Genomic DNA, 23397 nt, shown 5'->3' on the forward strand with positions numbered 1-23397 from the left:
TCCCCCCAGGGATGACACCCAGGGCGGACCACACCCACCGCACCCCCTTCCTCCGGCAGTGCTCTCCATAGCTGCTGCTGCTGCCAGTCTCCCTGGGGCAGTTCGTAGTCGCTGCTGGAGAGCGGGAGGGGAGGGGAGAGGCTGCCACTGCCAAGGCCCCAGCCCACGTGATGTGCCAGCTTTGAGGGGCAGGCAGAGAGCAGGGCCATCCTGGGCGGGAATACACAGGGAGCAGAGTGGAAAGGGAAATGGTTAAAAGCCCACATTTGGGGACCAAACCTTGTTGAAATGAACTGAAACGCCAAATGCATAAACAGGACAAAATGGAATTATGGGTGATCACATGTCAAAATGATGTGGGCAGACTGGAAATGTCCATCCCTACTGACCAAAGTGGATTATCACCAGTATCCCAGACATACCTGCAAATTTGATGTGGAACTTGTTTTCAGGCTTCAGTATCTGAACGTACAGAGGACAGTTTGGTGCAAAATCTTTGACAGCCCAAGCTCTTAAAATAGTCTGATGATCCTAGGATGAAACAGAAGATGCCATGTAAGACAAATGTGTTTTCTAAAGCTCAAAATGGGAAATAATAATAATAATGGGATTTATCACGTTGGTTGAACTAACAGGTCATTGTTATTATGTTTTAAGAGAACCTTCTTGTTGGGACATACATGTTGGGAATTATCACTCCAGATTTCATACTTTTATTTATTTAGTGTAATGAAAAAGGAATTCCCATGGCTGTCACACCATCAATTATAATAAAAACCACAGGTAGACGCTATTGTCAATAATAACACAAAGCGAATGAGACTTGCAGGCTTCTCTCTCGGATAATTTTAATATAAATCAGTTGACCAAATAAAGATTTAGGAACATTTCCTGGCTCACTTAGGGTTCCAAATAAATTTGGGAAACAGGTCAAGGTATCCTGGGCCTTGCAACTTCCCTCAGCTACTAATCTTTAGCATTGACATATGGTAAGAATGAGGAATTTGTGACCCTCCAGATGTTGTTGGACTACAACTTCCATCAGTCTCGGCCAGTATAGTCAATGGCATAGGATTATGGGAGTTGTAGTCTGGCAACATCAAGAGAGCTACAGGTAATGTAACAATTACTGTTACATGAACCCATTAAAGTAATAAACAGGATTATTATCCCCTCACTGTAATGGAAGGGCGAGACTGAAATTGAGTCAATACAGACGAAGAAGAAGAAGAAGAGTTTGGATTTGATATCCCGCCTTTCACTCCCTTTAAGGAGTCTCAAAGCGTCTAACATTCTCCTTTCCCTTCCTCCCCCACAACAAACACTCTGTGAGGTGAGTGGGGCTGAGAGACTTCAAAGAAATGTGACTGGCCCAAGGTCACCCAGCAGCTGCAAGTGGAGGAGCGGAGACGCGAACCCGGTTCCCCAGATTAGGAGACTACCGCTCTTAACCACTACACCACACTGGCTCTCACATAAGGGCATGTAGTAAATGTTTGAATGAGGCAAAAATTGAGTTGGGAGAACTGCTGGCTTGTAGAGTTTCCACTATTTGCTGGTACACCAGCTCTAAATATAAAATAATTGTGTTATTATGGATACTAGCATTGAAACTGGTAGGTGTCCATGACAGCTACACAACCACCTTACAAGCTGAATCTCACCCTTGATGGAGGACATAGTTTCACAGTATAATTGTTTCTCTGCAATGATAGGGGGAAACCACTGATTCTCTAATGCAGCTAATGTAGAACTGCACCACCATATACCACCATATATGAAATATCCTCCTCAGTTGTAATTCTTAATTGATCCTATCCAATATTAAAAGGGCATGAAAGAAACAGAAAATTCAAGAAAACCCTTATTGGGCAAAGCAAACAATTTGCCATATATTGGAGATTAATATTTTGGCCTATCATCTCTGCACATCTGTCAATGACCACATGTGATCCCGAGGCAATGTTTGTAATCTGAGGGAAAAATTCTGTGGTGTAGGACCATTTTAGTAAGAGAGAGTTTTCTTCAAAAATAAACAATCAATTGTGAAGCTGCTCTTGCTATTTAAATATAGTAGAAAACTCAATAATCCCAGGCATTTGTGCGGGTTCTCTTAGAGATTGCCCTTAAACATCCTCCTTTCTCCTTATGAGATTGGAAATCCATGCTTAACAAGCGCTCAGCTCAGATTTACATGCATACCATTCTGTTAGACGAGTGAGCAGCTGTACCTAGTCTTGGCCCTCTGTTGAAATATACAATAGGATCATTTTTGGTCCTATATATATATATATCACATACAAACACAAAACACATGTTCTGATGACATTAATATAAGTCTAGAAGGAAAATTTGTACAAATCAGAAAATCTGATCGAGAAAATCTCTAAAAATTGTTCTAAATTGTTTAGATGAGGGATTGGGGCTCAAGTTAAAGGTAAAAGTACCCCTGACCGTTAGGTCCAGTAGTGAACGACTTGGGTTGTGCGCTTATCTCGCTCTATAGGCTGAGGGAGCCAGCGTTTGTCTGCAGACAGCTTCCAGGTCATGTTGCCAGCATGACTAAGCTGCTTCTGGAGAACTAGAGCAGTGCACGGAAACACCATTTACCTTACCCACCAGAGCAGTACCTATTTCTCTACTTCCACTTGACGTGCTTTCAAACTGCTAGGTAGGCAGGAGCTGGGACCAAACAATGGGAGTTCACCCCATTGCAGGGATTTGAACTGCTGACCTTCCGATCAGCAAGCCCTAGGCTCTGTGGTTTAGACCACAGTGCTACCTGCGTCCCAACAGGGCTCAAGTTAGAACTATCCTATTCATAACTCGGCATGCTGATGGAGGATAACTTAACAGGAGTGCTATGTTGGCTATATAATTATTAAATTACCATCTCGAGAAAACATAATGTTAAGCATTTTCAACCAAAATTGTTATAACAAATCACATATACATACACACACTTAAATACAGTATATGGGTTGTGTTTGATTAAATTATACAGAATAGGCCCACTGAAAATAATGGACCTGTTTTAGCAATGTCAGTTAATTTCATGGCTCTGTTCCAAGTAGGACTAATGTTGAATCAAACCTGAGAAGGATGAGGATGGGTTGGTTGAATTTACTCATAAAAGACCAATAAATTCATCTAGTTTCCAAGAAATTTCATGTGCATATATCTATGTATATTTCACTTTCATTTCATAATTCTACAATCAATTACTCTTAGCAAATATAAAGAGCTTGACTCAACAGGACTCAAATCAAATCAAACAGTGCTAATACATTAAAATGCTCCATTTTTGAATTGCTGTTAACGTCTAAAACGTTATTATCAGAGCTCCATATCAGTTTTTTCCCCTTTTTCCATTTTCAAAGTACAATTGATGGTAATTTCTGATACCTAATGATGCTAAGGAATGAAATGGATTGTATAATCATAAGCTTGCTGGTGTCAGGAAAAGAGATAGAAAGAGCATCACCAGATAGGAAGGGCTTCCTTGGTTTGGTACCCATATTAAAATCTCAGTCAAAAATTCAGGACCATAGATACTTTCAAATAACAGTGCTAATAATTGCAGTAGAATAAGTCAGTTCTCACAGAGAAATAAAATAGTGATGTAATGGGTTCCAAACCCAAGAATTTGAGGCTCTGCAACAACTATTTGATTGGTGATGATATGTTATGTTAAAATGGCTTCCAAGACTTCCAATGGCTTCCAAGGCAGGAACACCTTTCAGATTTATTCATTTATTAAGTTAAGAATGGTCTGAAAGTGAATAAACCTTCCTGATCCAGAACTCAAAAAAGCAGCAGTAGGTCAGGGTCTGAGACAGAGAGGGACATCTCCCTCACAATTCAAAAGACAAGACCTCCAGGATACAACATATTCCTCAGCGTGTCCTAGGTACATTCATAAAGAATGTTCCAGCAGTAATTGCAGGCCTACTGCCTGAGCACAATGCTAGATATTAAAAAGTTGCTTCAGGGAAACTCAGAAGCGCTTGATGGGCAGTTTTGCCAGTTATGACATTTTCGGTGCATTCAACAAGAGGAAAATACTAACCAGTTCCAGGAACAGAGGCAACAACACAGTGATAGAAGAAAATAGAACACAATGCCCTGGTTTTACCTGAAGAATATTAGGCAACTGAGTTAAAGGACCAGTAAATAGTATATAAAAATGTGGAGTCCCTTGCTCCATTTATACTGCTGATGGGGAAGTCACTGAAATGTGCCTCTTCTCTGTGCCCAGAGGTCCACAGGCTGTAAAACCATTTCCATGAGGGGTGGAAATATAGATTACATTTGAGGATATTTATTCAAACTTATTTCCTTCTATCTAAATGTAAGGTTTTTGGAGATTTGCTGGAACTAATCAGAAGCATGGTTGGAACTTAGACAAAAAAACCAACCCAACATTGTGCACAATGAGACAATGGTGGTCCAGACCATGTACTACAAGAGGAGTGGAAGAGAAAGAACGCACACAGACAGGAAATTCTGGGATGTATAGTTAAAGCAACATGCTCTCTTACCCACTACAAGTCCCAGAATTCCTGCCAGCACTTCCAGCACACAGGAAAAGAAGGGTTGTCAGGACATGGTAGCAAAAAGAAGGGACAGAGCACTCATACAAAAATTGACAAAAGGTGTGTTAATTGTGGGACTGAGGCCTCTACAACTCCCCCTCTCCCAATATCCACTGGGATGGAGCTCAGCTCCCCGCCCCCCCAGTCATCACACATGCAACACACATGTCACACTCACAGAAAGTTCATCACGCACGTGACATCAGCCCCCCCAACGTTGGGTGCAACTCAAACCCCAAAACATAGGTAGGTGGGTTTTTTCTTCTTCACAAAGCATAGAAGAAGTGAAACCAGATTTCAGAAACAGAGAACAGTGTATAAAAGGGACTGTCTCTCAAGACAGAAGGATGTCAGCAATTGCCTGGGAGGGATTTTTAATTTTTTTTTTTAATGTCCTCAGATGAGCTATGGTTGCTTCCGCACACCACATCTACACCAAAATATATATCTAGTAGAATTTAAACCCAGGATTATTCATGCCCTACACAAAATATTGTGTTCCTAGAACAAGCAGCTAGATCCCAACTTTCCAGAGCACGTCACACTTAATACTTTTTCCGCATAAGGCTTAGAATGGCCTTTCCCAAGACCCAGTGGTATTTTTCTAGAGAAAGAGGTGCCATAACATGAATGCCTCTATTGTTCTCTCATAATGGCAATGGTGCCCACCTAAGAGATGCCAGAACTGAGTTCTGGCAAGTTCTGGATTAAAAAAAGGCCTGCCAAGACCTAGGAATGCTACATGAACCAAGAATGTGAATTGATATAAGATAACTCAATACCTGCATATACTTGCAAGGAACATGTTATCCTATTTTCCCTGAGTTTTTCCAAGGACTGTTGTTTTTTAAAAACTGATTTTCTTATTGGAGAAGTTACAAATCAAATAACTCCAGTAAATACCTCAGTATGTATAAAACTATATCTATAGATCAGAGAAACTAGAAATGGAAAAAATTGAAATAAATAAAATAATTACAGTACCCGCCCCCCCCCCAGGGTGTTTCATAATCATCTGTACTCTCCATAACATTTGTTCCAAAGGCTACAAAATGATCTGCACATTCATATTGATAAAATGGTTTGTTCCCACTTCTTAAAAATCACCTGTGAATATTAACACAGTTTGAATAAAACCCACCTTCATTTATGTTCAAAATGTGACACATTTTCTTTTTTAAAAAAAGAAAGGAAAATTCTCCCACTGTGTGTGTGTGTGTGTGTGTGTGTGGAATATGAAATACTTAAGAGCCAAGGCATTGGCTGTATTTAAAAATGATTCTTATATTAGACATGCACTGAGAACTGTCTTCAGTAGCCCTTCATGGAAAGGCAGAATGGTCATCTAGCAAATTTGTCTCCAAATTTGCTCCCCTAGGTCAATGCCGTCATAGCTGGAATTGAACAAGCAGGCCTGGGAGACAGAGGACTTCACAGTTTGGGGTTCCTGGCAAGGGCTGCCCTTCCGTTGACATCCACCTCTGCCTTCAGCCATCTCCTTTGGTGCAAACAAAATCTGAGTTGAGGATGCTGCTGTTGCCAAGTCCCTGCCTTTAGCTTTTCTGAAGTATTTGGCCTGAACTTTTGAGGGTAAGGAATGTGTACCAGGGCAAGAGTGTGTGTCCCTGTTGGCTCCATCCCCAATGTTCCTGGGCAGTGCTCATCCACCCAGGGCGGGGCCATGGGGGCAGGGCGAGCGTCTCAGGGGCGCGGAGCGAGCCGCCCATGGCGGGCTGCTTCTTGGGCGGGGAAGAGGGAACCACACCACTTTGCCAGCAGCCTTCCTCCCTTCCCTCTTCCTTTTGACAGTTTGGGGAAGGCTCCCCCTCCCCAGAAAGCAGCCTGGGAGCTGGGAGCAATGGCGCGCTGCCCGCCCATGACTCCCAAGCCTCCCCCGAGCTGTCAAAATGAAGGGGGAAGGGGGGAAGGCCGCCGGCAAGGCGACACAGCTCTGCCCCTTCCCCCGACGGCTTGTGGTAGGCTTGGGAGTCGCTGGTGGGCGGTGCGTCGATGTCACCCCCCTCAGTGATGACACCTGGGGCGAACCACCCCCTTGCCCCTTCTTCCTCCCCTGCCCCCAATTTTCCTGCACTGAGTGCAAAGATCAGTAGGAGACTTCTAAGCATGCCTGCCTGAACAACCCTCCATCACAACTAGAATGACGCAGGGCACTCATTGGCAAGGAAGCTTTTAAGAGGTCTTTGGACCTCTTTGCTGAGCATGGAAAGACTGAAAATGAAGGGGTGAAATCAGCACACATGGAAACCTTGGGGAGTTGGGGCCGATACACACAAGTGCTGGCCTCCTGCACCTTTCTTGCTATTGCAAGTGGTGCTGTATGCCTGAAGATGACATTTGTTTAATTTATACATCTTGTATAAAGTGACGATACTGATAATTTAATAATAATTTATTATTTATACCCCACCCATCTGGCTGGGTTTCCCCAGCCACTCTGGGCGGCTCCCAACAGAATATTAAAAGCACGATAAAACATCAAACATAAAAAACGTCCCTAAACAGGGCTGCCTTCAGATGTCTTCTAAAAGTCAGATAGTTGTTTATTTCCTTGACATCCGACGGGAGGTCATTCCACAGGGCGGGCGCCACTACCGAGAAGGCCCTCTGCCTGGTTCCTTGTCGCATCCTGCTTCCACACACTTATGTTGTGCTTGTTCAGTTTTGTTTCCCCCCGCTTTCTTCACTGTATACACAACTGCAGGAGTTGCATTCAGACTGCCTGATCCCACTGAAGTCAGCGAGAAAAGGTAGCCATTACAGTGGTACCTCTGGTTACGTACTTAATTCATTCTGGAGGTCCGTTCTTAACCTGAAACCGTTCTTAACCTGTGGTACCACTTTAGCTAATGGAGCCTCCCGCTGTGCTGCCAGCGCACAATTTCTGTTCTCATCCTGAGGTAAAGTTCTTAACCCGAGGTACTACTTCCAGATTAGCAGAGTCTGTAACCCGTAGTGCCTGTAACCCGAGGTCTTTGTAACCCAAGGTACCACTGTACTACCTTAAGTCCCCCATTCAATGGGTATTCATCATAATTACTTTTTCTCAATTCATCCCTTATCATAATCCTGTCAACATACACAGGGAAACTCCACTCTTTATATAGCAAAACATATTTCTATCCATACTGACCATGCTGTGGCTGGTGCTTCCTGTAGCAACGGTCAAAAGCGCATGCACTAAACATGTAAAGCAAAGGCATGCATACATGTACACACATTCAAGGACCAGGGCCCAAGCAGCCATGTGAAAGCAACATAGGTGCTAGCTCTTAGGGGCTCAGCCCCCCAAAGTATGCGGGGACAGGGCTGAACCCCCCAATATTGAGGGACTGGGTCCCATCGGGCCTCCCTGCAATGGTGGTGGGCCTCCCCAGGCCTCACGGCCTCCTTCCGATACATGTGTGACACCACACACATGTGGCGAGCCCCCCTCCAATGTCTCATGGAACTCAGCACCTCTGGAAAGTGGCAAACTCATTTTCCCTGTAATGTTTTAGAGCTGCCCCCATGTCTTCTTTCGATATTACAATATTTACTCTCAGGACTGTACCAGCAAGTCATTCCCAACTTGAGAAAGAGTTTGGCTTTCTCAAGCTGTTTGTAGGATTCACGGTTTAGTCTCACCTGACTCTTAAATTGATAAGAATTAGAAACTATTTCAACAGGATGGGTTTTGTGACAGGAATAATGTTTCCCACACAGTTCTAAAAGTAATATAAAACAGCATAGTTGGAAAAGGTCTTATCATGTCAGTTCACAATGGTGCATGTGTATTAAACCATTGACCTTCATCCCAGTTAATCAAATATATATTTGCTCTTAATGCCTATATTGAATTTATGGTTCATGTAAGATGATATTAATATGTGGCATCTCATTTTCTTTAGATTCCACCCCCCGTGATACCCACTACACAGACTGCAACTAAGAAAGAGACAAAGAGACAAAGTTGAGTTTGAAAAGTTAAAGCCCAATGACCAGAATTCTGTGCTCTCTTATAAAAGTAAAAAAGAAATATTTATATTTTAGTAAGAGAAAGATGAATTGACAAACTGTAATAGGATTTAATCTTTCTAATACATATGGTGTCATCCAACCAAGAAAAGATCTATTGACCTCACTGGGCTTAAGTTAGTCATGACTAATTTAATTATCCTATTTGGTCTATTTTAAGTATGACTCAGTTGGATACAAACCATAACCATTCACTTATATCCTGACTTTTAAAGCATTCCCTACAAGACCACTGAAGCCAATATCACAATTACACGATGAGAGTAGCTGTGTGTGTGTGTGTGTGTGTGTGTGTGTGTGTGTGTATCAGTGAGGACAGAGCAAATACATATAGCCAAGCTCTCATCAACTCATCACATACCCATCAACTGCCCTGGACAGTGGTCAAAATGGCCACCACAATCTCATGCTATTTCAGGCTGCACTTTGGGGAGGGGCATAGCTCCCCAAAACACACTTTTGGGGTGCCATGCATGCAAAAAGTGCTTTTGGTGAGGCCGCAACCTCACGCAGGTCACGTGACAAACGTGTTGACCTGGAAGATGGCTTCCTGGATTGTGTCCACATTGTGTTGGAAGGTATGCATGGGGTAGCTTGCAACGGCCACTGAAGGAAAATGTGATTAGGTGAATTGGTCCAATACTAAGGGGATGGAACATAGCTCACACTTTTCATACGGAAGATACCGGGTTCAATCCAATTTGAAAGAATCAGATAGCAGGGGAATGAGAAATTCCTCTCCTTAAGACCTCAGAAAACTACTGCTGGTGAGAGAGGACAATGTTGGGCTAGATAAGCAAATGATCTGGCCTGGTTCAAGACAGGTTCCTCCATCCCCAAATTTCCATTGCTACATCTGTTGTTATTTCACAATTGGTAGATAAATGATCTCTAGGAGCATATGCCCTGCTCATGCAATCTGTTCACCACTTTTTTATGGCAGATAGATTAAATAAGCAGGTAACATAAGCATAGCTGTCAATGTTTCCCTTTTTTTAAGGGAAATTCCCTTATTCCGAATAGGATTCCTCACAAGAAAAGGGAAAAGTTGACAGCTATGAACATAAGTAGCTTTTCTTTTATAATGACTCATGTTAGTGTGAATAAAGGGGCAGCAGCAAGAAACTGCATGTTGCTTCCTATTTTTCAGAAATCATTTAAGATTTATATTTTTCCATGGTGCAGCTACTTAACCCCATGTGAAAATACGGTTCCCTATTCAGTAAGCATGAAAGTCACATTGTAAAGGCCATGAACTGAATTCTCAAGCTTTCTGAGAGCCAACACACTTCCCCCCCCCCAAAAAAAAGTGAAAATTGGAGGCAGACGTTACCATTGCATTTGAAAAACTGACATTTTAGAGTAAGAACTACACACTTTCAGAGAAAAGCATTCCGATGTTTGATCGTTCTGGATATAATTCCTGACTGGAGGCAAATCTATATGATCCCCATTCCTTGGATCATCCCCACTACCCAACAGAGACACACACAAAAAGGAGAAAGACTTGGAGGGAAGAAGAACACAGTTTAATTTTCAAGGGAGCTGTGTAAAAGTCAGTAGAATGAATGTAAGCGCTGAAAAGTGTGGAGCTGAAAGAGTTTGGTTTTGATATCCCGCTTTATCACTACCCTAAGGAGTCTCAAAGCGGCTAACATTCTCCTTTCCCTTCCTCCCCCACAACAAACACTCTGTGAGGTGAGTGGGGCTGAGAGACTTCAGAGAAGTGTGACTAGCCCAAGGTCACCCAGCAGCTGCATGTGGAGGAACAGGGAAGCGAACCCGGTTCACCAGATTACGAGTCCACCGCTCTTAACCACTACACCACACTGGCACAAGAGGAAGCGGGAAAGAGGATAACCCTTTAAACTTCCTCCTTAAGCTAAGTAATTTTACAAAGAAACAAAGTTAGCCGCCCTCTTCACTTCATGATCTAGGGGTAAATGAATGGGCACTGGGGAAAGACTTCAATGAATGCCATTGGGAGCCATGCCAGCAATTCCTTACTTGTGTTCCTTCATACACATTATCAGTATCATCAGATAACCAAACACTAGTCTGGTCTCAAATATTAGAGGCTGTAATAATAATAATAATAAATAAATAAATAAATAAATAAATAAATAAATAATTTTATTTATATCCTGCCCTCCCTAGCTGAAGCCGGGCTCAGAGTGGTTAACAACAATAAAAGTAACACAGCATTCTAAAATCAATTCATTCTAAAATTAATTCATAATCAAATTAATGGCAACCATTGGGCTAGAGTTCTATGAGGATTACCAAAGGAGGAGGTCAGACTGTGCCTTGGCTGTTAAAATGTTTTCTGCTGTCCCTCAGCAAAAAGTAGAGTGGCTTGCCACAAGGTAATGACAGAAAGGAACATTAAATATAAAACCAACAATAATAAAATGGATAAAACAGCAGTTAAACAACAGCGACAACTAACTCAGGGCAGTGAAATAAACACAAAATGCACAGCTAGCTTGCACTAGATGATAAAAAGCCTGGGGAAATAAAAAAATTAAAAATTGTTGGACCAGATGGTCAAGTGATAGAACATCAATATAATGGAGGGCAGACTGCATGCCTTCTTCCTTGTGTATCAGTGCTATGGTATCGATAAAGTTTCTGCTAAATCTTTTTATTGTCTTTCAGGTGGAGAGAGGGGTGGATAGGCTACGTAGATGTGGTCTGCTGCAATGCTGGCCCTCCATTTGCCATTGAGCTGCCAACTGATGAGCTTAGCCATTTGTGAAATCAAAGAATCCAAAGGGCAGTGGAGACAAAGATACCATTTTTAACTATTTCAGTCGGAAAGGCAGGGAGCTTTCAGGAGTCTGAAATTCGGCGGAGGTATCCATGGCTGGGCCTAGGTTCACAGATGAAATACATGATGAATATGAGACTGTAAAAAGGGGGAAGCGTTGGTATAAGCAGTGCCGCCACGACAAGGCCCTTCCCCATAGGCACTGGTTATAGAGGAGGTAAAAAAAGATTCAAAAAATTACATGGGGTCCAAGTAATACAGCACGAGAGGAGACATTTCCCAATGGTCAGATGGTAAAGGGTTTTTGCTACAGTTCTTTCCTGTGCCTTTTTCCTAGGAAACATGGCACTGGCATCAGCAGGAGTCATGCGAGACCTTCACCCATACATTATCAGAGTCATTCAAGACCAGATCATAGGGACTGAATTTCCGCACTGCTGTTGGTAATGTCTGAACTGGGTGATGTTCAAGTGAAGCAGGAATGGTGAGAATCTGCCTTTCTCTCCATGTTATCTGGCATGTAAAGTTGGTTTGATGAGACCATGATGCGCTTCCTTGCAGCACCTGCAAGCGCCATTAAATCAAGTGGAGACTTGTTCACCCTAATATATATATATATATATTAACTGTGGTTTTTAATCCAGCTGCTGCAACTGGTCACACTTTAACTGCTCTTCCTGATTTCTGCCCATGTATTCGTAACAAATAATGAAGTCGCAGAAGAAGCAAATGCGTACTAAGAAAAAAAGAAAGAAGAAAAACTTACGGCTGCAGTTCGGTCCACTTCGCAGCGGCTACTTAAAATGAAGCAGGCCTCAGCATCATCCATCCTAAAAATCATACGAAAACATTAGCAAAACATTCTCATGGGCCTATTGATTTCAATGGAGACATCATCAGAAGTGTGGAGAAGTACAGTGGTGCCCCGCAAGACGAATGCCTCGCAAGACGAAAAACCCGCTAGACGAAAGGGTTTTCCGTTTTTCGATGCGCTTCGCAAGACGATTTTCCCTATGGGCTTGCTTCGCAAGACGGAAACATCTTGCGAGTCTTGGGATTTTTTTTGCTTTCCCCCCCTTTTTCTAAGCCGCTAAGCCGCTAATAGCCTTTTAGCCGCTAAGCCGCTAAGCCTTTAACCTTTTAGCCGCTAAGCCGCTAAGCCTTTAATAGCCGCTAAGCTAATAATAGCCTTTTAGCCGCTAAACCGCTAAGCCTTTAATAGCCGCTAAGCCGCTAATAGCGCTAATCCGCTAAGCCACTAATAGGGTTGCTTCGCAAGACGAAAAAACCGCTAGACGAAGAGACTCGCGGAACGGATTATTTTCGTCTTGCGAGGCACCACTGTACTTTAACAATCTGTGGGCACATGTGTTTTGTGAAACACAGGGAAATATTCAAAAATAGCATTAAATCTGCTATTATTAAACAGCATTAAATCTTTAAGGAAATGGTGCAGGAGCAAAATTCTTCTCTGGTATTCAGATTTCCAAACAGATTTAAACCAGTAAAAAACTAACCGGGTGCTACAATTCCAGAACAGTTACAGAATCACATTGTTCAATTGTATTTGTCCCTAATTAAATTACTGGATGTTTTATTTCCCGCCTGTTTCCTAATGACCCAGCATGGAATTTGTAAAGCCAATGTATCTTTCTGGATAGAACTTGCCAAGGATTTGTATGAATACACCGTGAAACAGTCAGGTAAGCAAATCAAACTTGAAAGGGACTTTGGCTAAAATAAGATTAGCGGTTCTGCTGCAACATTAGTAGAAGAAACAGAAATGGCATGTTTTTGTAAGTGTAACGGCAAAGCTTGACTTGTGGCAAACACAAGGGGCAAAAGCTAATATCAATGGCTTAGGGCAAATTCATTTAAAGCATTTATTTCCTGCCTTTACTTAAAAGGAAAAAAGAAAGCTCACGCTGGCTAACAAAAGCAAGTTAAAAATAAATAAAACCTAAATGACTAAAGGCAGTGAGAAAAGGAAAAAGTTACAAATACCTTTATTGGCATTATGAATTAAAACATTTCATAACACTAGGATAAATTTAAAAGGGATAGGAGAGAGGCTGTTGAGGATCACAAGGTGCTTGATTGTTCTGCCTGTCTGTTCCCTAGAGGGATGATTCATTAAGAACCCTTTCGGGTAAGATGGAGGTTAAAAAGGAAGCCACTGGGGCAGTAACGTCCTTGTCCCTATCCGCTAGGAGGAACCTCATTTGGCTTTCTCTCAGAGCCATGGGTCGCAGGTCATTGGTCAGCATCTGTTTGCGGAGTCTGCTGTGCAAAGGGCAGTCCAAAAGAATATGGTCCAGTGAATCTGGTACTCCTTGATTACAGGCACACAGGCGGGCTTGATAAGGAATTTGCAAGTATCCACCTGTGGTCACTGTGGAGGGGAAAGCATTTACTCTTGCCAGCATAAAAGCTCTTCGCTGGGAAGGAAGTAGTAGGTCTTTTAGGGAATTGGCACCAAATCTGTAGGATGTAGTTATGTCTAGGGCCTCCGGAGAACAGGGTCTCGGAGTGTGAGGAGACAAATGCTGTTTTTCATGCTTGATTGTTTGGAGTATGTAGCTAGGGAAAGGTTTAAAAGGCAGATTTGTCCAGCAACACACAGAGACCAACACTGCAAGTGAGAACACAAACTGTGCAGGATCTTAAATCTATTCATATTCCAAAAGGCATCCTAGGAAGGAAGCTGTTGGCGATTTTGCTCAGGGAGCTGAGCTTAGAATCCAAAGCCCACCCATCCCATCAGTTGTGGAAGCAATCTTATTTTTACACCCCTTCCCGAATCTCCCTGGTCCTCTCCATCAGCATCACACACCCTGTCCTCTATCAGTTCCCCCACCCCACCCCCATTAAACACTCGAAAACAAGAGAGCCAAAATTACTTCCAGGAAAGAATGGAACAAATGGCTTTGAAAAGAATTCCCATGCAGCTGCTTTTAACAAAAGATGAACTACACAGCCACTAATTTTCGCAAGCCTGACATGCAACATTTTTCAATAGAGAGACTACCGAATAGTATGCAAATTGGGATAATGAGCAACAGAATAGATTCAGGGTGGGTTTTTTGTGCGTTACTAGCAGCCAAAACATAGCTAACACTTCATTTACTAGAAGGGTTACTGGCTTCTTATCTTTTACTATATCCTCATTATATAGAGAGACAGACATACTGCTGCTTAGCAACTTCCTGGTTTATTGGGCTACATTTCTTATAATATGGCCTATTAAGCTCCCACAATGCTGCCTCTCATACAAAGCATTAAAAATGCTCTTGTGAAGGTACATTCGATTACATGTTTTGCAGGGAGAAATGTACATCCTTGTGGTTGCTTGGCTTTGGGGTTATTATAGGATAAAATTCCTGTGATTGTGTTTAAGGGACAGGTCTTTTGGTACAAGTTCACCGTGTAGCACAAAGAACATGACAAAAATGGTGAATCTTGGACTGCATTTTTAAAGCACCATTTCTCTCCCAAAATATATAGAAACTATTTCTTTCTACTTTTTTCTTTTCAAACAGCAGCGAGAATACTTATTGCAAAGTACTGGAAGACACAAGATTTACCCACACTGGAAGAATGGCAGATGAAGGTGATGGACTATATGGAACTGGCGGAGATGACTTGGATTCCAAGTTGTTTGAGTACCAAAGCATTTGAGAACCAAGGTACCACTGTACTTGTTATTGTCATTCTGTTCTCAAGGAAAACTAACCCCATCCACCTTCAATGTATCAGCAGCACTGTGGGGTGTCAGTCTTCTTTGACCCCAATCACCAAAGATGACATCACACTCAAGGTATTTTGGTGTGAATGTGATAAATATGTCTATTATACAGGCACTATGTGTTAGGGAGTCATGATGGCTGGCAGCTTGCCATTCAGTGGTAAACTGAGGTTTGCCTGTGCATAGTACATAAAGGTATCCCCAAGGGTGTACTTTTCCCTAAGGCAATTCCACTAATTCAGATGAAACCAAATTAAGAAATTATATATAAAGCACATTCACACATTCTCTGCTTTGGCCCAAAGACCCGCAGAAACAGTTTTGAAAGCAAAACACAACAGGAATAAAGTAAGAAGAAAGTCAAGAGAAATTGTGGACCAGTAAAATTCAAAACTGACTTGCTAATCCTTAGAATTTCAAACATTGTTTTTTGACACTGTTAGGAAAAATGACTATCCCAAATGATATAAGATTTCAAGCAACTCCTGCTTTCCATTTTGCCTCTAGCAGTTATTAATGAAGATAAAAATAATGTAACAAACAGCAAAAGAAAGGGGGGAAAGAAATAAAAAAATAGAACTGATATTTTTGACCTACTTAGCTCTTAGCAGATCCTGATCCTTCAGTGCGGAACCTTGAAGATAGATAACTCTTTGGGACCACATTGGAATCTGGAGCACTCTTCGAACCTGAGCATCCATCTCAGTGGGGCATAATATGACCACATAGTAGTCCTGCAAAAACACATATGAGAAGGAACAGAAGAAGAGCAAAAGAGAATGCTATATGGATATATCTTTTGCCAGTAGAACACTGTTTTGTTTTTTAAAACTTTTAGTAGCTAAAAATCTGGTGGTGTGAAAAGAACATTTATGACAGGTAATTTATTTTAACTTTCAGGTTCTCTAAAAAAAGGAAACGAAAGGAAATGGTCCCATGCTATTTAGTTCCATGGTGATTTCACTGATGCCAAAGCTGCCCAGCAAGATATTGAAGTAGAAAGCTATGCACCACGCTGTGATGAATTCAAATCACTTCCCAAAGTGTTTGGTTTTTTTAAGCATTGCATGCCATGGAAAACAATCTGTGTTCTGCAGAAGGAAACATGAATTTTACATGTTCCCAAAGACATCTCACCATTCCAAAATAAAAATAGAAATAGCTATGGGCACTGAACAAGCTCCAGAAACCCCAACAAAAGGAAAAATTGGGTGCTCTATCGGTTTTGAACATCTGGAATAACATAGTTTTTTGTTAATGCTGCTTGACTTTTGATTTAGCTAAAGCTGCTGGTCTACTGAAGGTGGCCAAGATGAACATTTCAAGTCATGCCTGATCTAAACGTTTTAGAAGATAGTCTGCAGGAGATTTCTGCCTCAACTGATATTCTGATCTGCTTGGATTACCTGTAGCCTAGGATGAGCATAGAATTCGTTTAGGAAATCCATGAGGAGGTCAATCTTAAGAGAACTGACACACAACACCACGTGTTTTTCTGTCTGAGCTCTGTGTCGACTATAATTTCCACCTGATTTTTGCCTTTCCATCCACAAATAAGCAAGCTGTTCAAACTGCAAAATAAAAAATAAAAAATGGAAAGGTAAGAGTGATTTATGTATTTTTCAGTGCAAATGTCAAATACGCAGATCCCCTGGAGCCAACAGAGCAGACACAGAGAGACCTTATGGTCCAGTTGCCTAGAAACTTTTATTTGTGGTGTTTTAATCTGATGATTTATGGCTCATTCACACATTGATTCAGCACTCAGTGAATGACAGTCATGCATGGAAGAACTGTCAGCAAGAGTTATAATATATATGTTATATGAAAGCAAAAAGCAAATCCAAATTCACAGGTTTAGAGGCTCCCTTCACAGTAAAGCTTCTTAGTTATGCAAAGGTAGGACTTCAGGCAGAGGATTGGGCTATAGCCTAATCTACTTGCATTTGGAAGGCTAGAATTTTTGATACGGTTTTCTAACTTCATTCTGAAGAACTACAATCCTTGAACTGAAAGGTATGTTTCCAAATGTGAAGAGTGGCTCTGATAGGAGAGGCAAGATTGTGGGGTGAAATGTCTTGAGCCACAGAGCACAGTGTGCATGCTTGCCAAAGGCTAAATCATAAAGAACTGCAAATGATGCCAGGAGTTTATTATACTGTTATGGGTTTCTAATACAGTCGTTCATTGGAAGTCAAATGGAATCCATTCCGGAAGTCCGTTCGACTTTCAAAATGTTCGGAAACCAATCCGAAGCCACAGAAGCTCCATCGGATGTTTGGGTTCCGAAGAACATTCGCAAACTGGAACACTCACTTCCGGGTTTGCAGCGTTCGGGAACCAAAACGTCCAAGTATCAAGGCGTTTGGGATCCAAGGTGGAACTGTACTAAACAAATCCTCATCATTAAGCAAATATCATCGACAAGAACCACCATCAAAATGCCCAGGGTTTCTAACTTGCAATGACTTTGTGTGCTTGTGCCTTGTGTGCTGAAACACACAGTGAACTCCTTATTGGATCAAAGGCTACAGCTGCACCATACATTTAAAGCAGTATCATTCCACTTTAAACAGTCATGGCTTCCCTCAAAGAGTCCCTCCAAGAATTTTATTGCCTTTATTACTGTAAGCTAATTTGAGAAGCTTTTGCAGAAGAATAGCCAACGAATATCCTAAATAAATAAAAGTAATTAATTGGTTGACTGTGGTTGACAGGTTCCAATTCCCCCTGTCTTGTATGGAGTGGGGAATATTATACCTGCATTTTATGTTAAAGATGAAATAAACATTGAAAATTAAATTCCTAGTGAAGTTTTTTAAAAAATAATTGTTTCCAATCTGTATCAAATTTCTGAACTCAGTGCATCATTCTGTGTGGATGCAATGAGTTGATGTTTTAATCACATTCCACATTTTTACTGCACTGTCGAATGACTCGTGATGCCTTCGGCTAAGCAATAAAGATCTGGATTGAAATTAAAACCAGCCAGAGATGCGCTTGGAAAATAAATAAATAAATAAAAGGGAAGTGAGTGTGTGAGAGGGGTGGAGTTTCAGGTTAGGAGTGAGGAGAAGCAAGGAATCAGCAACACACACACATACACATTCTGCTTCTGAAACAGGTATTTTTGGTTCCTCGTCCAGTCTCTCTTAAACTAAACAAGAAATACAGAATACAAGTTAAATACATTTTAATTCATTAAATACCTCTCAGTAACAACAACTAATTTCTTCCAAAAGTAAGGGATAGGATCTAGGGATTTAAACTAGCCAAGGAACACTCAGAGTGGACCAAGTGAAATCAGTGGGCATGATACTAGTTTAACTCTATTGATTTCAAGGGGACTGCACGGAATATGATTTAGTTGCATACATCCATACATGCTTCAAAAACAAAAGCTCACTCATCCCATGCAAATGTGAAAAATGTATTCAATGCTTGTTTCAATGTCAACAGAAACCTTCTCCAGTAAAGAGGAAACACCAGAAACTGATGCTTTGTACATAAATGGAAGAATACGTATATGGCTATTTTGAAAAGATGGTGTAAAATGGACACTTCACTTTTAACAATGCATCCCTATTTACCCCGCCCCTTTTTTATAACGAGGGGAAAAAATTACCTGTATTGGCAACACCACAAGGGCAACACAGATCATAATGACAACGAGCAGTTTTGAAGGCCAGATCTTGGGAGTAACATCCCCAAAGCCCACAGTGGAAAATGTCACTATGCAGAAATAAAGGGAGTCAAAGAGTGTCAGCTTGTTTCCTGCTCGTTCCAGATGTTGAATTCCACAAATACTATGTAAAGAAAAGAATGAATAAAAACAAAAACAACACCTGTAACTAGGGGTAGATACATACTAGGACAATTATGCTTGGAAGGGGATCAAATCTTTGGCACACATCGAAATACACTTGTTGTCAACATAGTAATATTTCACAATTCACAAACATGGCAGAAAATTTTGGTTCCTTCTTTCCTTTTCTTCCCCACCTGGCCATTAGAAGAACTTGTAGCCAGGAACTGCTCCAGAATGTCAGTTGCACATCAGAATTTTAGGTTTGGGGAATAAATGCACTCTGTTACCCTGGTGCAACGAGTCCACTTTTTAAAAAGGGCTTTCTGTGCTTTGGAAAGTGTTGTGGAAATGAACTCAGGAAATGAACTTAGAATATGCACCGTCAGGGTGCACAGATCCACCCAGCGCCCCCAAATTTAGTATAGCCCCCAAATTAACTTTTATTATGCCTTATGTCACTATTATCATTTGATAAATAACGCTCCAAATGCACGGCTCCAAAAGGAGTTTCTGTGTGCGCTTTCTTTAAAACCAGCTTTTCTAAAGAAGACAAAGAACACATTGGGAATCGGTGTAAAGACTCCACGCATGCGCTTACGATCACAGGGAGGTGTCTGAAAGATGAGACGGGCGGGCATTGTGCGCATGCGTAGGGGAGCCATCTTGGGCAGTCTTTCATTGTGGGAGCAACCTTATTTCTAGAGGAGCTGGGAGGGCCCTTGCGAGCGCACATACACGAGTTCTTCTTGGGAAGGTTCCGGAGCCTGTGTGCGCTTCCGTCACTAGATAGGTGCGTTCTCTTTCTGTCTGTCTCTCCCTCTTTCCTGTCACTCCCCCTCCTCCCGGCTTTGGTGAGTGAGGCTTTCCAGAGAACTCTCCCTGCAGCAGCATTAGCAGGCAGGTGGCGCAAGATCAGTCATGTCAAAGGTGCTGCTGACCCCACTGCCGCAAAGCAGCTCAATACAATATGCTTCAGCGACAGGGGACTGGTGCCCCCCAGAATTCAACGCCCAGGTGCCCTGCACCCCTTGCACCTCCAGGTAAAGACGGCCCTGAATGCACTAAAAATTGTGAGGTGACGGAAGAATTGCAAGCACCCTGCAAGCAAATACAAACACTTATTGTTGTATAGCAGCCCCACAAACAAAGCAAAGCAAATACTCAATAAAGACGGGATATAATGTAACCTTCGTTAAGTTTTGCGCAAGCTAATCAGGATGAATGCGGAGGGGCTCTCAGAACTTGTACTCAAGTGTACCCCCACCCTGCAAATACTTTTCCTTCTTGTGCTACATCAGTTTAGATAGCAGACTGCCGTTTTTCTAGATATGACCAAAGGAGCAGGGTAGGAAAAAAAGAAAACTTTAAATAAATAATGTACTCCATTTCATGCTATGTTCCGTGTGTTCTTTAAAAGTGACTTCTGGGTGTCTTTAAAACTCATGTATTTCAATATTAACACATTTTCCTTTTACCCCTTTACAGTGGTACCTCGGGTTACATACGCTTTAGGTTACAAACTTTGCTAACCCAGAAATAGTACCTCGGGTTAAGAACTTTGCTTCAGGATGAGAACAGAAATCGAGCTCCGGCGGCGCGGCAGCAGAAGGAGGCCCCATTAGCTAAAGTGGTGCTTCAGGTCAAGAACAGTTTCAGGTTAAGAACAGACCTCCAGAACGAATTAAGTACTTAACCCGAGGTACCACTGTATCTCAAAAGCTGATAGACACATTGGAATTGGTAGGATCTACTAAGCAGCTGGAATAAAAGTTGTACAAGGGACTCGTAATTTTCTCCCCATTCCTGATATTTTTTTTTTTAGAGAAATTACATTTTCTGTTAGAGAACTTGCTGCATTAAAGCCATGTTTAGGGATTTAAACCACCATATTTTGTTAATCAATGCTGTGAATTGGATTGTGCAGTGAAGAAATGCTATTATTATCAGCTTATGACCCTTGTTCAGTTAGGTAGAATTGTGTGGTCCCAGAGGCAAGACCAGGCGAATAAAAATTACCAGGTGAGTAAAAATTACCAGGTGCTAAAGACTAGCTGCCAGGGCTTTTAAACATGGACACAGAATGGGCATGGATATGGATTTTGCGAGCAAATGCAATTAGCCAACTTGCCTCATTCCTAGTTTCTACATGCTATATTTATGCTTAGCAGAGAACATCAGGGGCTGTGTACACAACAATGGAAATCAATTCTTCAAATGAACTTTATTTGAAATGCCTAACTTTGACACTGCAACTGTTAGTGAATTTCATATATTAAGATGAATCTGCAAAGGACTGATACATATGCATAATAACACATCACCCAACGGGTAATCACAATGACTTGTGGCTAAATGCACAAACTGCTTCTGTAAAAAAAGGGTTAAGAGGTGAAATGAAAGCTCTGCAGAGAATTGTTTCATACAGGCAAGCCATTATGCTTGCTGTGTGATGCACATGCACTTGTAAGAAATCCTTACAAAGAAATGTAATTTTACCAGTAGATATAATACTGGTTTATGGCGTTCTGCTCTCCATGGCGTATGGATCAGTCCTATATGCAATACATATGACATATGTTGTGCAAACAGACTATAATTCAGGTAGAGCATGCATGTTGCATGCAGAAGGACCAATGTTCAATGCCAAGCATCTTCTGTTAATGGTAAAAGTAAAGGTAAACATGGGTGGTGCAGTGGTCTAAACCACTGAGCCTCTTGGGCTTGCCAATCGAAAGGTCTGGGGTTTGAATCCCCACGACGGAGTGAGCTTCCGTTGCTCCGTCCCAGCTTCTGTCAACCTAGCAGTTCAAAAGCATGTCTGTGCAAGTAGATAAATAGGTACCGCTGTGGCATGAAGGTAAACGATGTTTCCATGCACTCTGGTTTTCGTCATGGTGTTCTGTTGCACCAGAAGCGGTTTAGTCATGCTGGCCACATGACCCAGAAAGCAGTCTGTGAACAAATGCCAGCTCCCTTGGCCTGAAAGCAAAATGAGCGCCGCAACTCCATAGTCACCTTTGACTGGACTTAACCGTCCAAGGGTCCTTTACCTTTTCTTTTCTTTTTACCTTCTGTTAAAGCAGAGGGTCCCAAACTTATTTGGCCTACCACCCCTTTTTTTGAGAAAAATTACTCAATGCCCCCCAGAAGTCTACCTTCTTTAAGCAAACAAATGAAGATGCAGTAACAAATTTGCATTCTTTTTTGTATCAATATGTCTACCTACATCCTAGGAAAAGGGACCCCTGACCATTAGGTCCAGTCGTGGCCGACTCTGGGGTTGCGGCGCTCATCTCGCTTTATTGGCCGAGGGAGCCGGCGTACAGCTTCCGGGTCATGTGGCCAACATGACTAAGCCACTTCTAGCGAACCAGAGCAGTGCACGGAAATGCCATTTACCTTCCTGCCGGAGCGGTACCTATTTATTTACTTGCACTTTGACGTGCTTTCAAACTGCAGGAGCAGGGACTGAGCAATGGGAGCTCACCCTTTCACAGGGATTCGAAACACCAACCTTCTGATCAGCAAGTCCTAGGCTCTGTGGTTTAACTCACAGCGCCACCCGTGTCCCATAAAAGGATGTGTCAGAAGTGGGATCTCCATCCTATAACACAGTAAAGAAAGAGGAAGTTGTAAATAGGCAGACAAGCTATGATCCACTTCCTGAGCCTCGGTGAAGTTGAAAATGGTTCACCCAAGCCCAGGAAAACCCCTGGCCTCCAACATGAGGCATGTTCACTGTCCCACAATGGCGCCCAACCTGGTGGTGTCATTACATAACAGGTGGAACGGTTTTTCAAAATTTCCTTCTCTTCTTTCCTTATGCTTCCCCCGCCCCCTTATTTTTATTCAATGCTCCCCCCAAGTCTACTACTGCCTCTCTGGGTCCTTCGAGTGTCCCCCAGGGGGTGGTATCCTCCATTTTGGGAATCTCTGTGTTAAAGGATCAGGTAGCAACAGACACAGAAAGACCACATCCAAATAATGGGACTGCCACATGCAGTCTTAATGGTACTATTTCAGCAGGAAACATTTTCCCGAGCAGGCAGGATTTGTTCAGTGAATGCTATTTGGATTGGAAATATGCAATGCACTACCAAGAGGCAGCTTATGTCTGATCAAGATTATGATGGCTCACTGACTTTGCCCACAGCATAAAATTAGGCGGTATTCAGATTCTAGTGTGTATATAGAAATTCATTCAAGCCTGCAGCATACTTCATATCCCCTCCCCTCCATCTTATCCCCAGGAAGTCAGTCAGCAATCCATTTATTGGAAGGGAATTCAAGCATGGCAAACTTGGATCTAATAGCTTGCCTTTATACCATAACCCAACATTTACATAAGCAATTCTGTAGGCAAGGTTGGATACCTATGGCAGAAATACCTCTTTTGTTGTCGTTTCCCCAATGAAACTAATTTATGCTCATTTTTAAATTGTTC

General features: G+C 42.0%; 1 protein-coding gene across 8 annotated transcripts in view; it reads right to left on the reverse strand.

Moving 5' to 3' along the window:
- KCNT2 (potassium sodium-activated channel subfamily T member 2) overlaps positions 1-23397 on the reverse strand; it is a 224314-nt gene that overhangs the window by 70853 nt on the left and 130064 nt on the right. For all 8 annotated transcript variants that reach the window (XM_028732539.2, XM_028732541.2, XM_028732538.2 and 5 more), the window contains 5 exons: positions 18771-18951; positions 16552-16716; positions 15743-15879; positions 12167-12230; positions 423-531 (listed from right to left, as the gene is read on the reverse strand). In XM_028732539.2, the coding sequence (XP_028588372.2) occupies positions 423-531; positions 12167-12230; positions 15743-15879; positions 16552-16716; positions 18771-18951 (656 nt within the window). The remainder of the gene's footprint in view (positions 1-422; positions 532-12166; positions 12231-15742; positions 15880-16551; positions 16717-18770; positions 18952-23397) is intronic.

Source organism: Podarcis muralis, chromosome 5, assembly GCF_964188315.1.
Source record: "Podarcis muralis chromosome 5, rPodMur119.hap1.1, whole genome shotgun sequence".
Lineage (NCBI taxonomy): Eukaryota > Metazoa > Chordata > Lepidosauria > Squamata > Lacertidae > Podarcis > Podarcis muralis.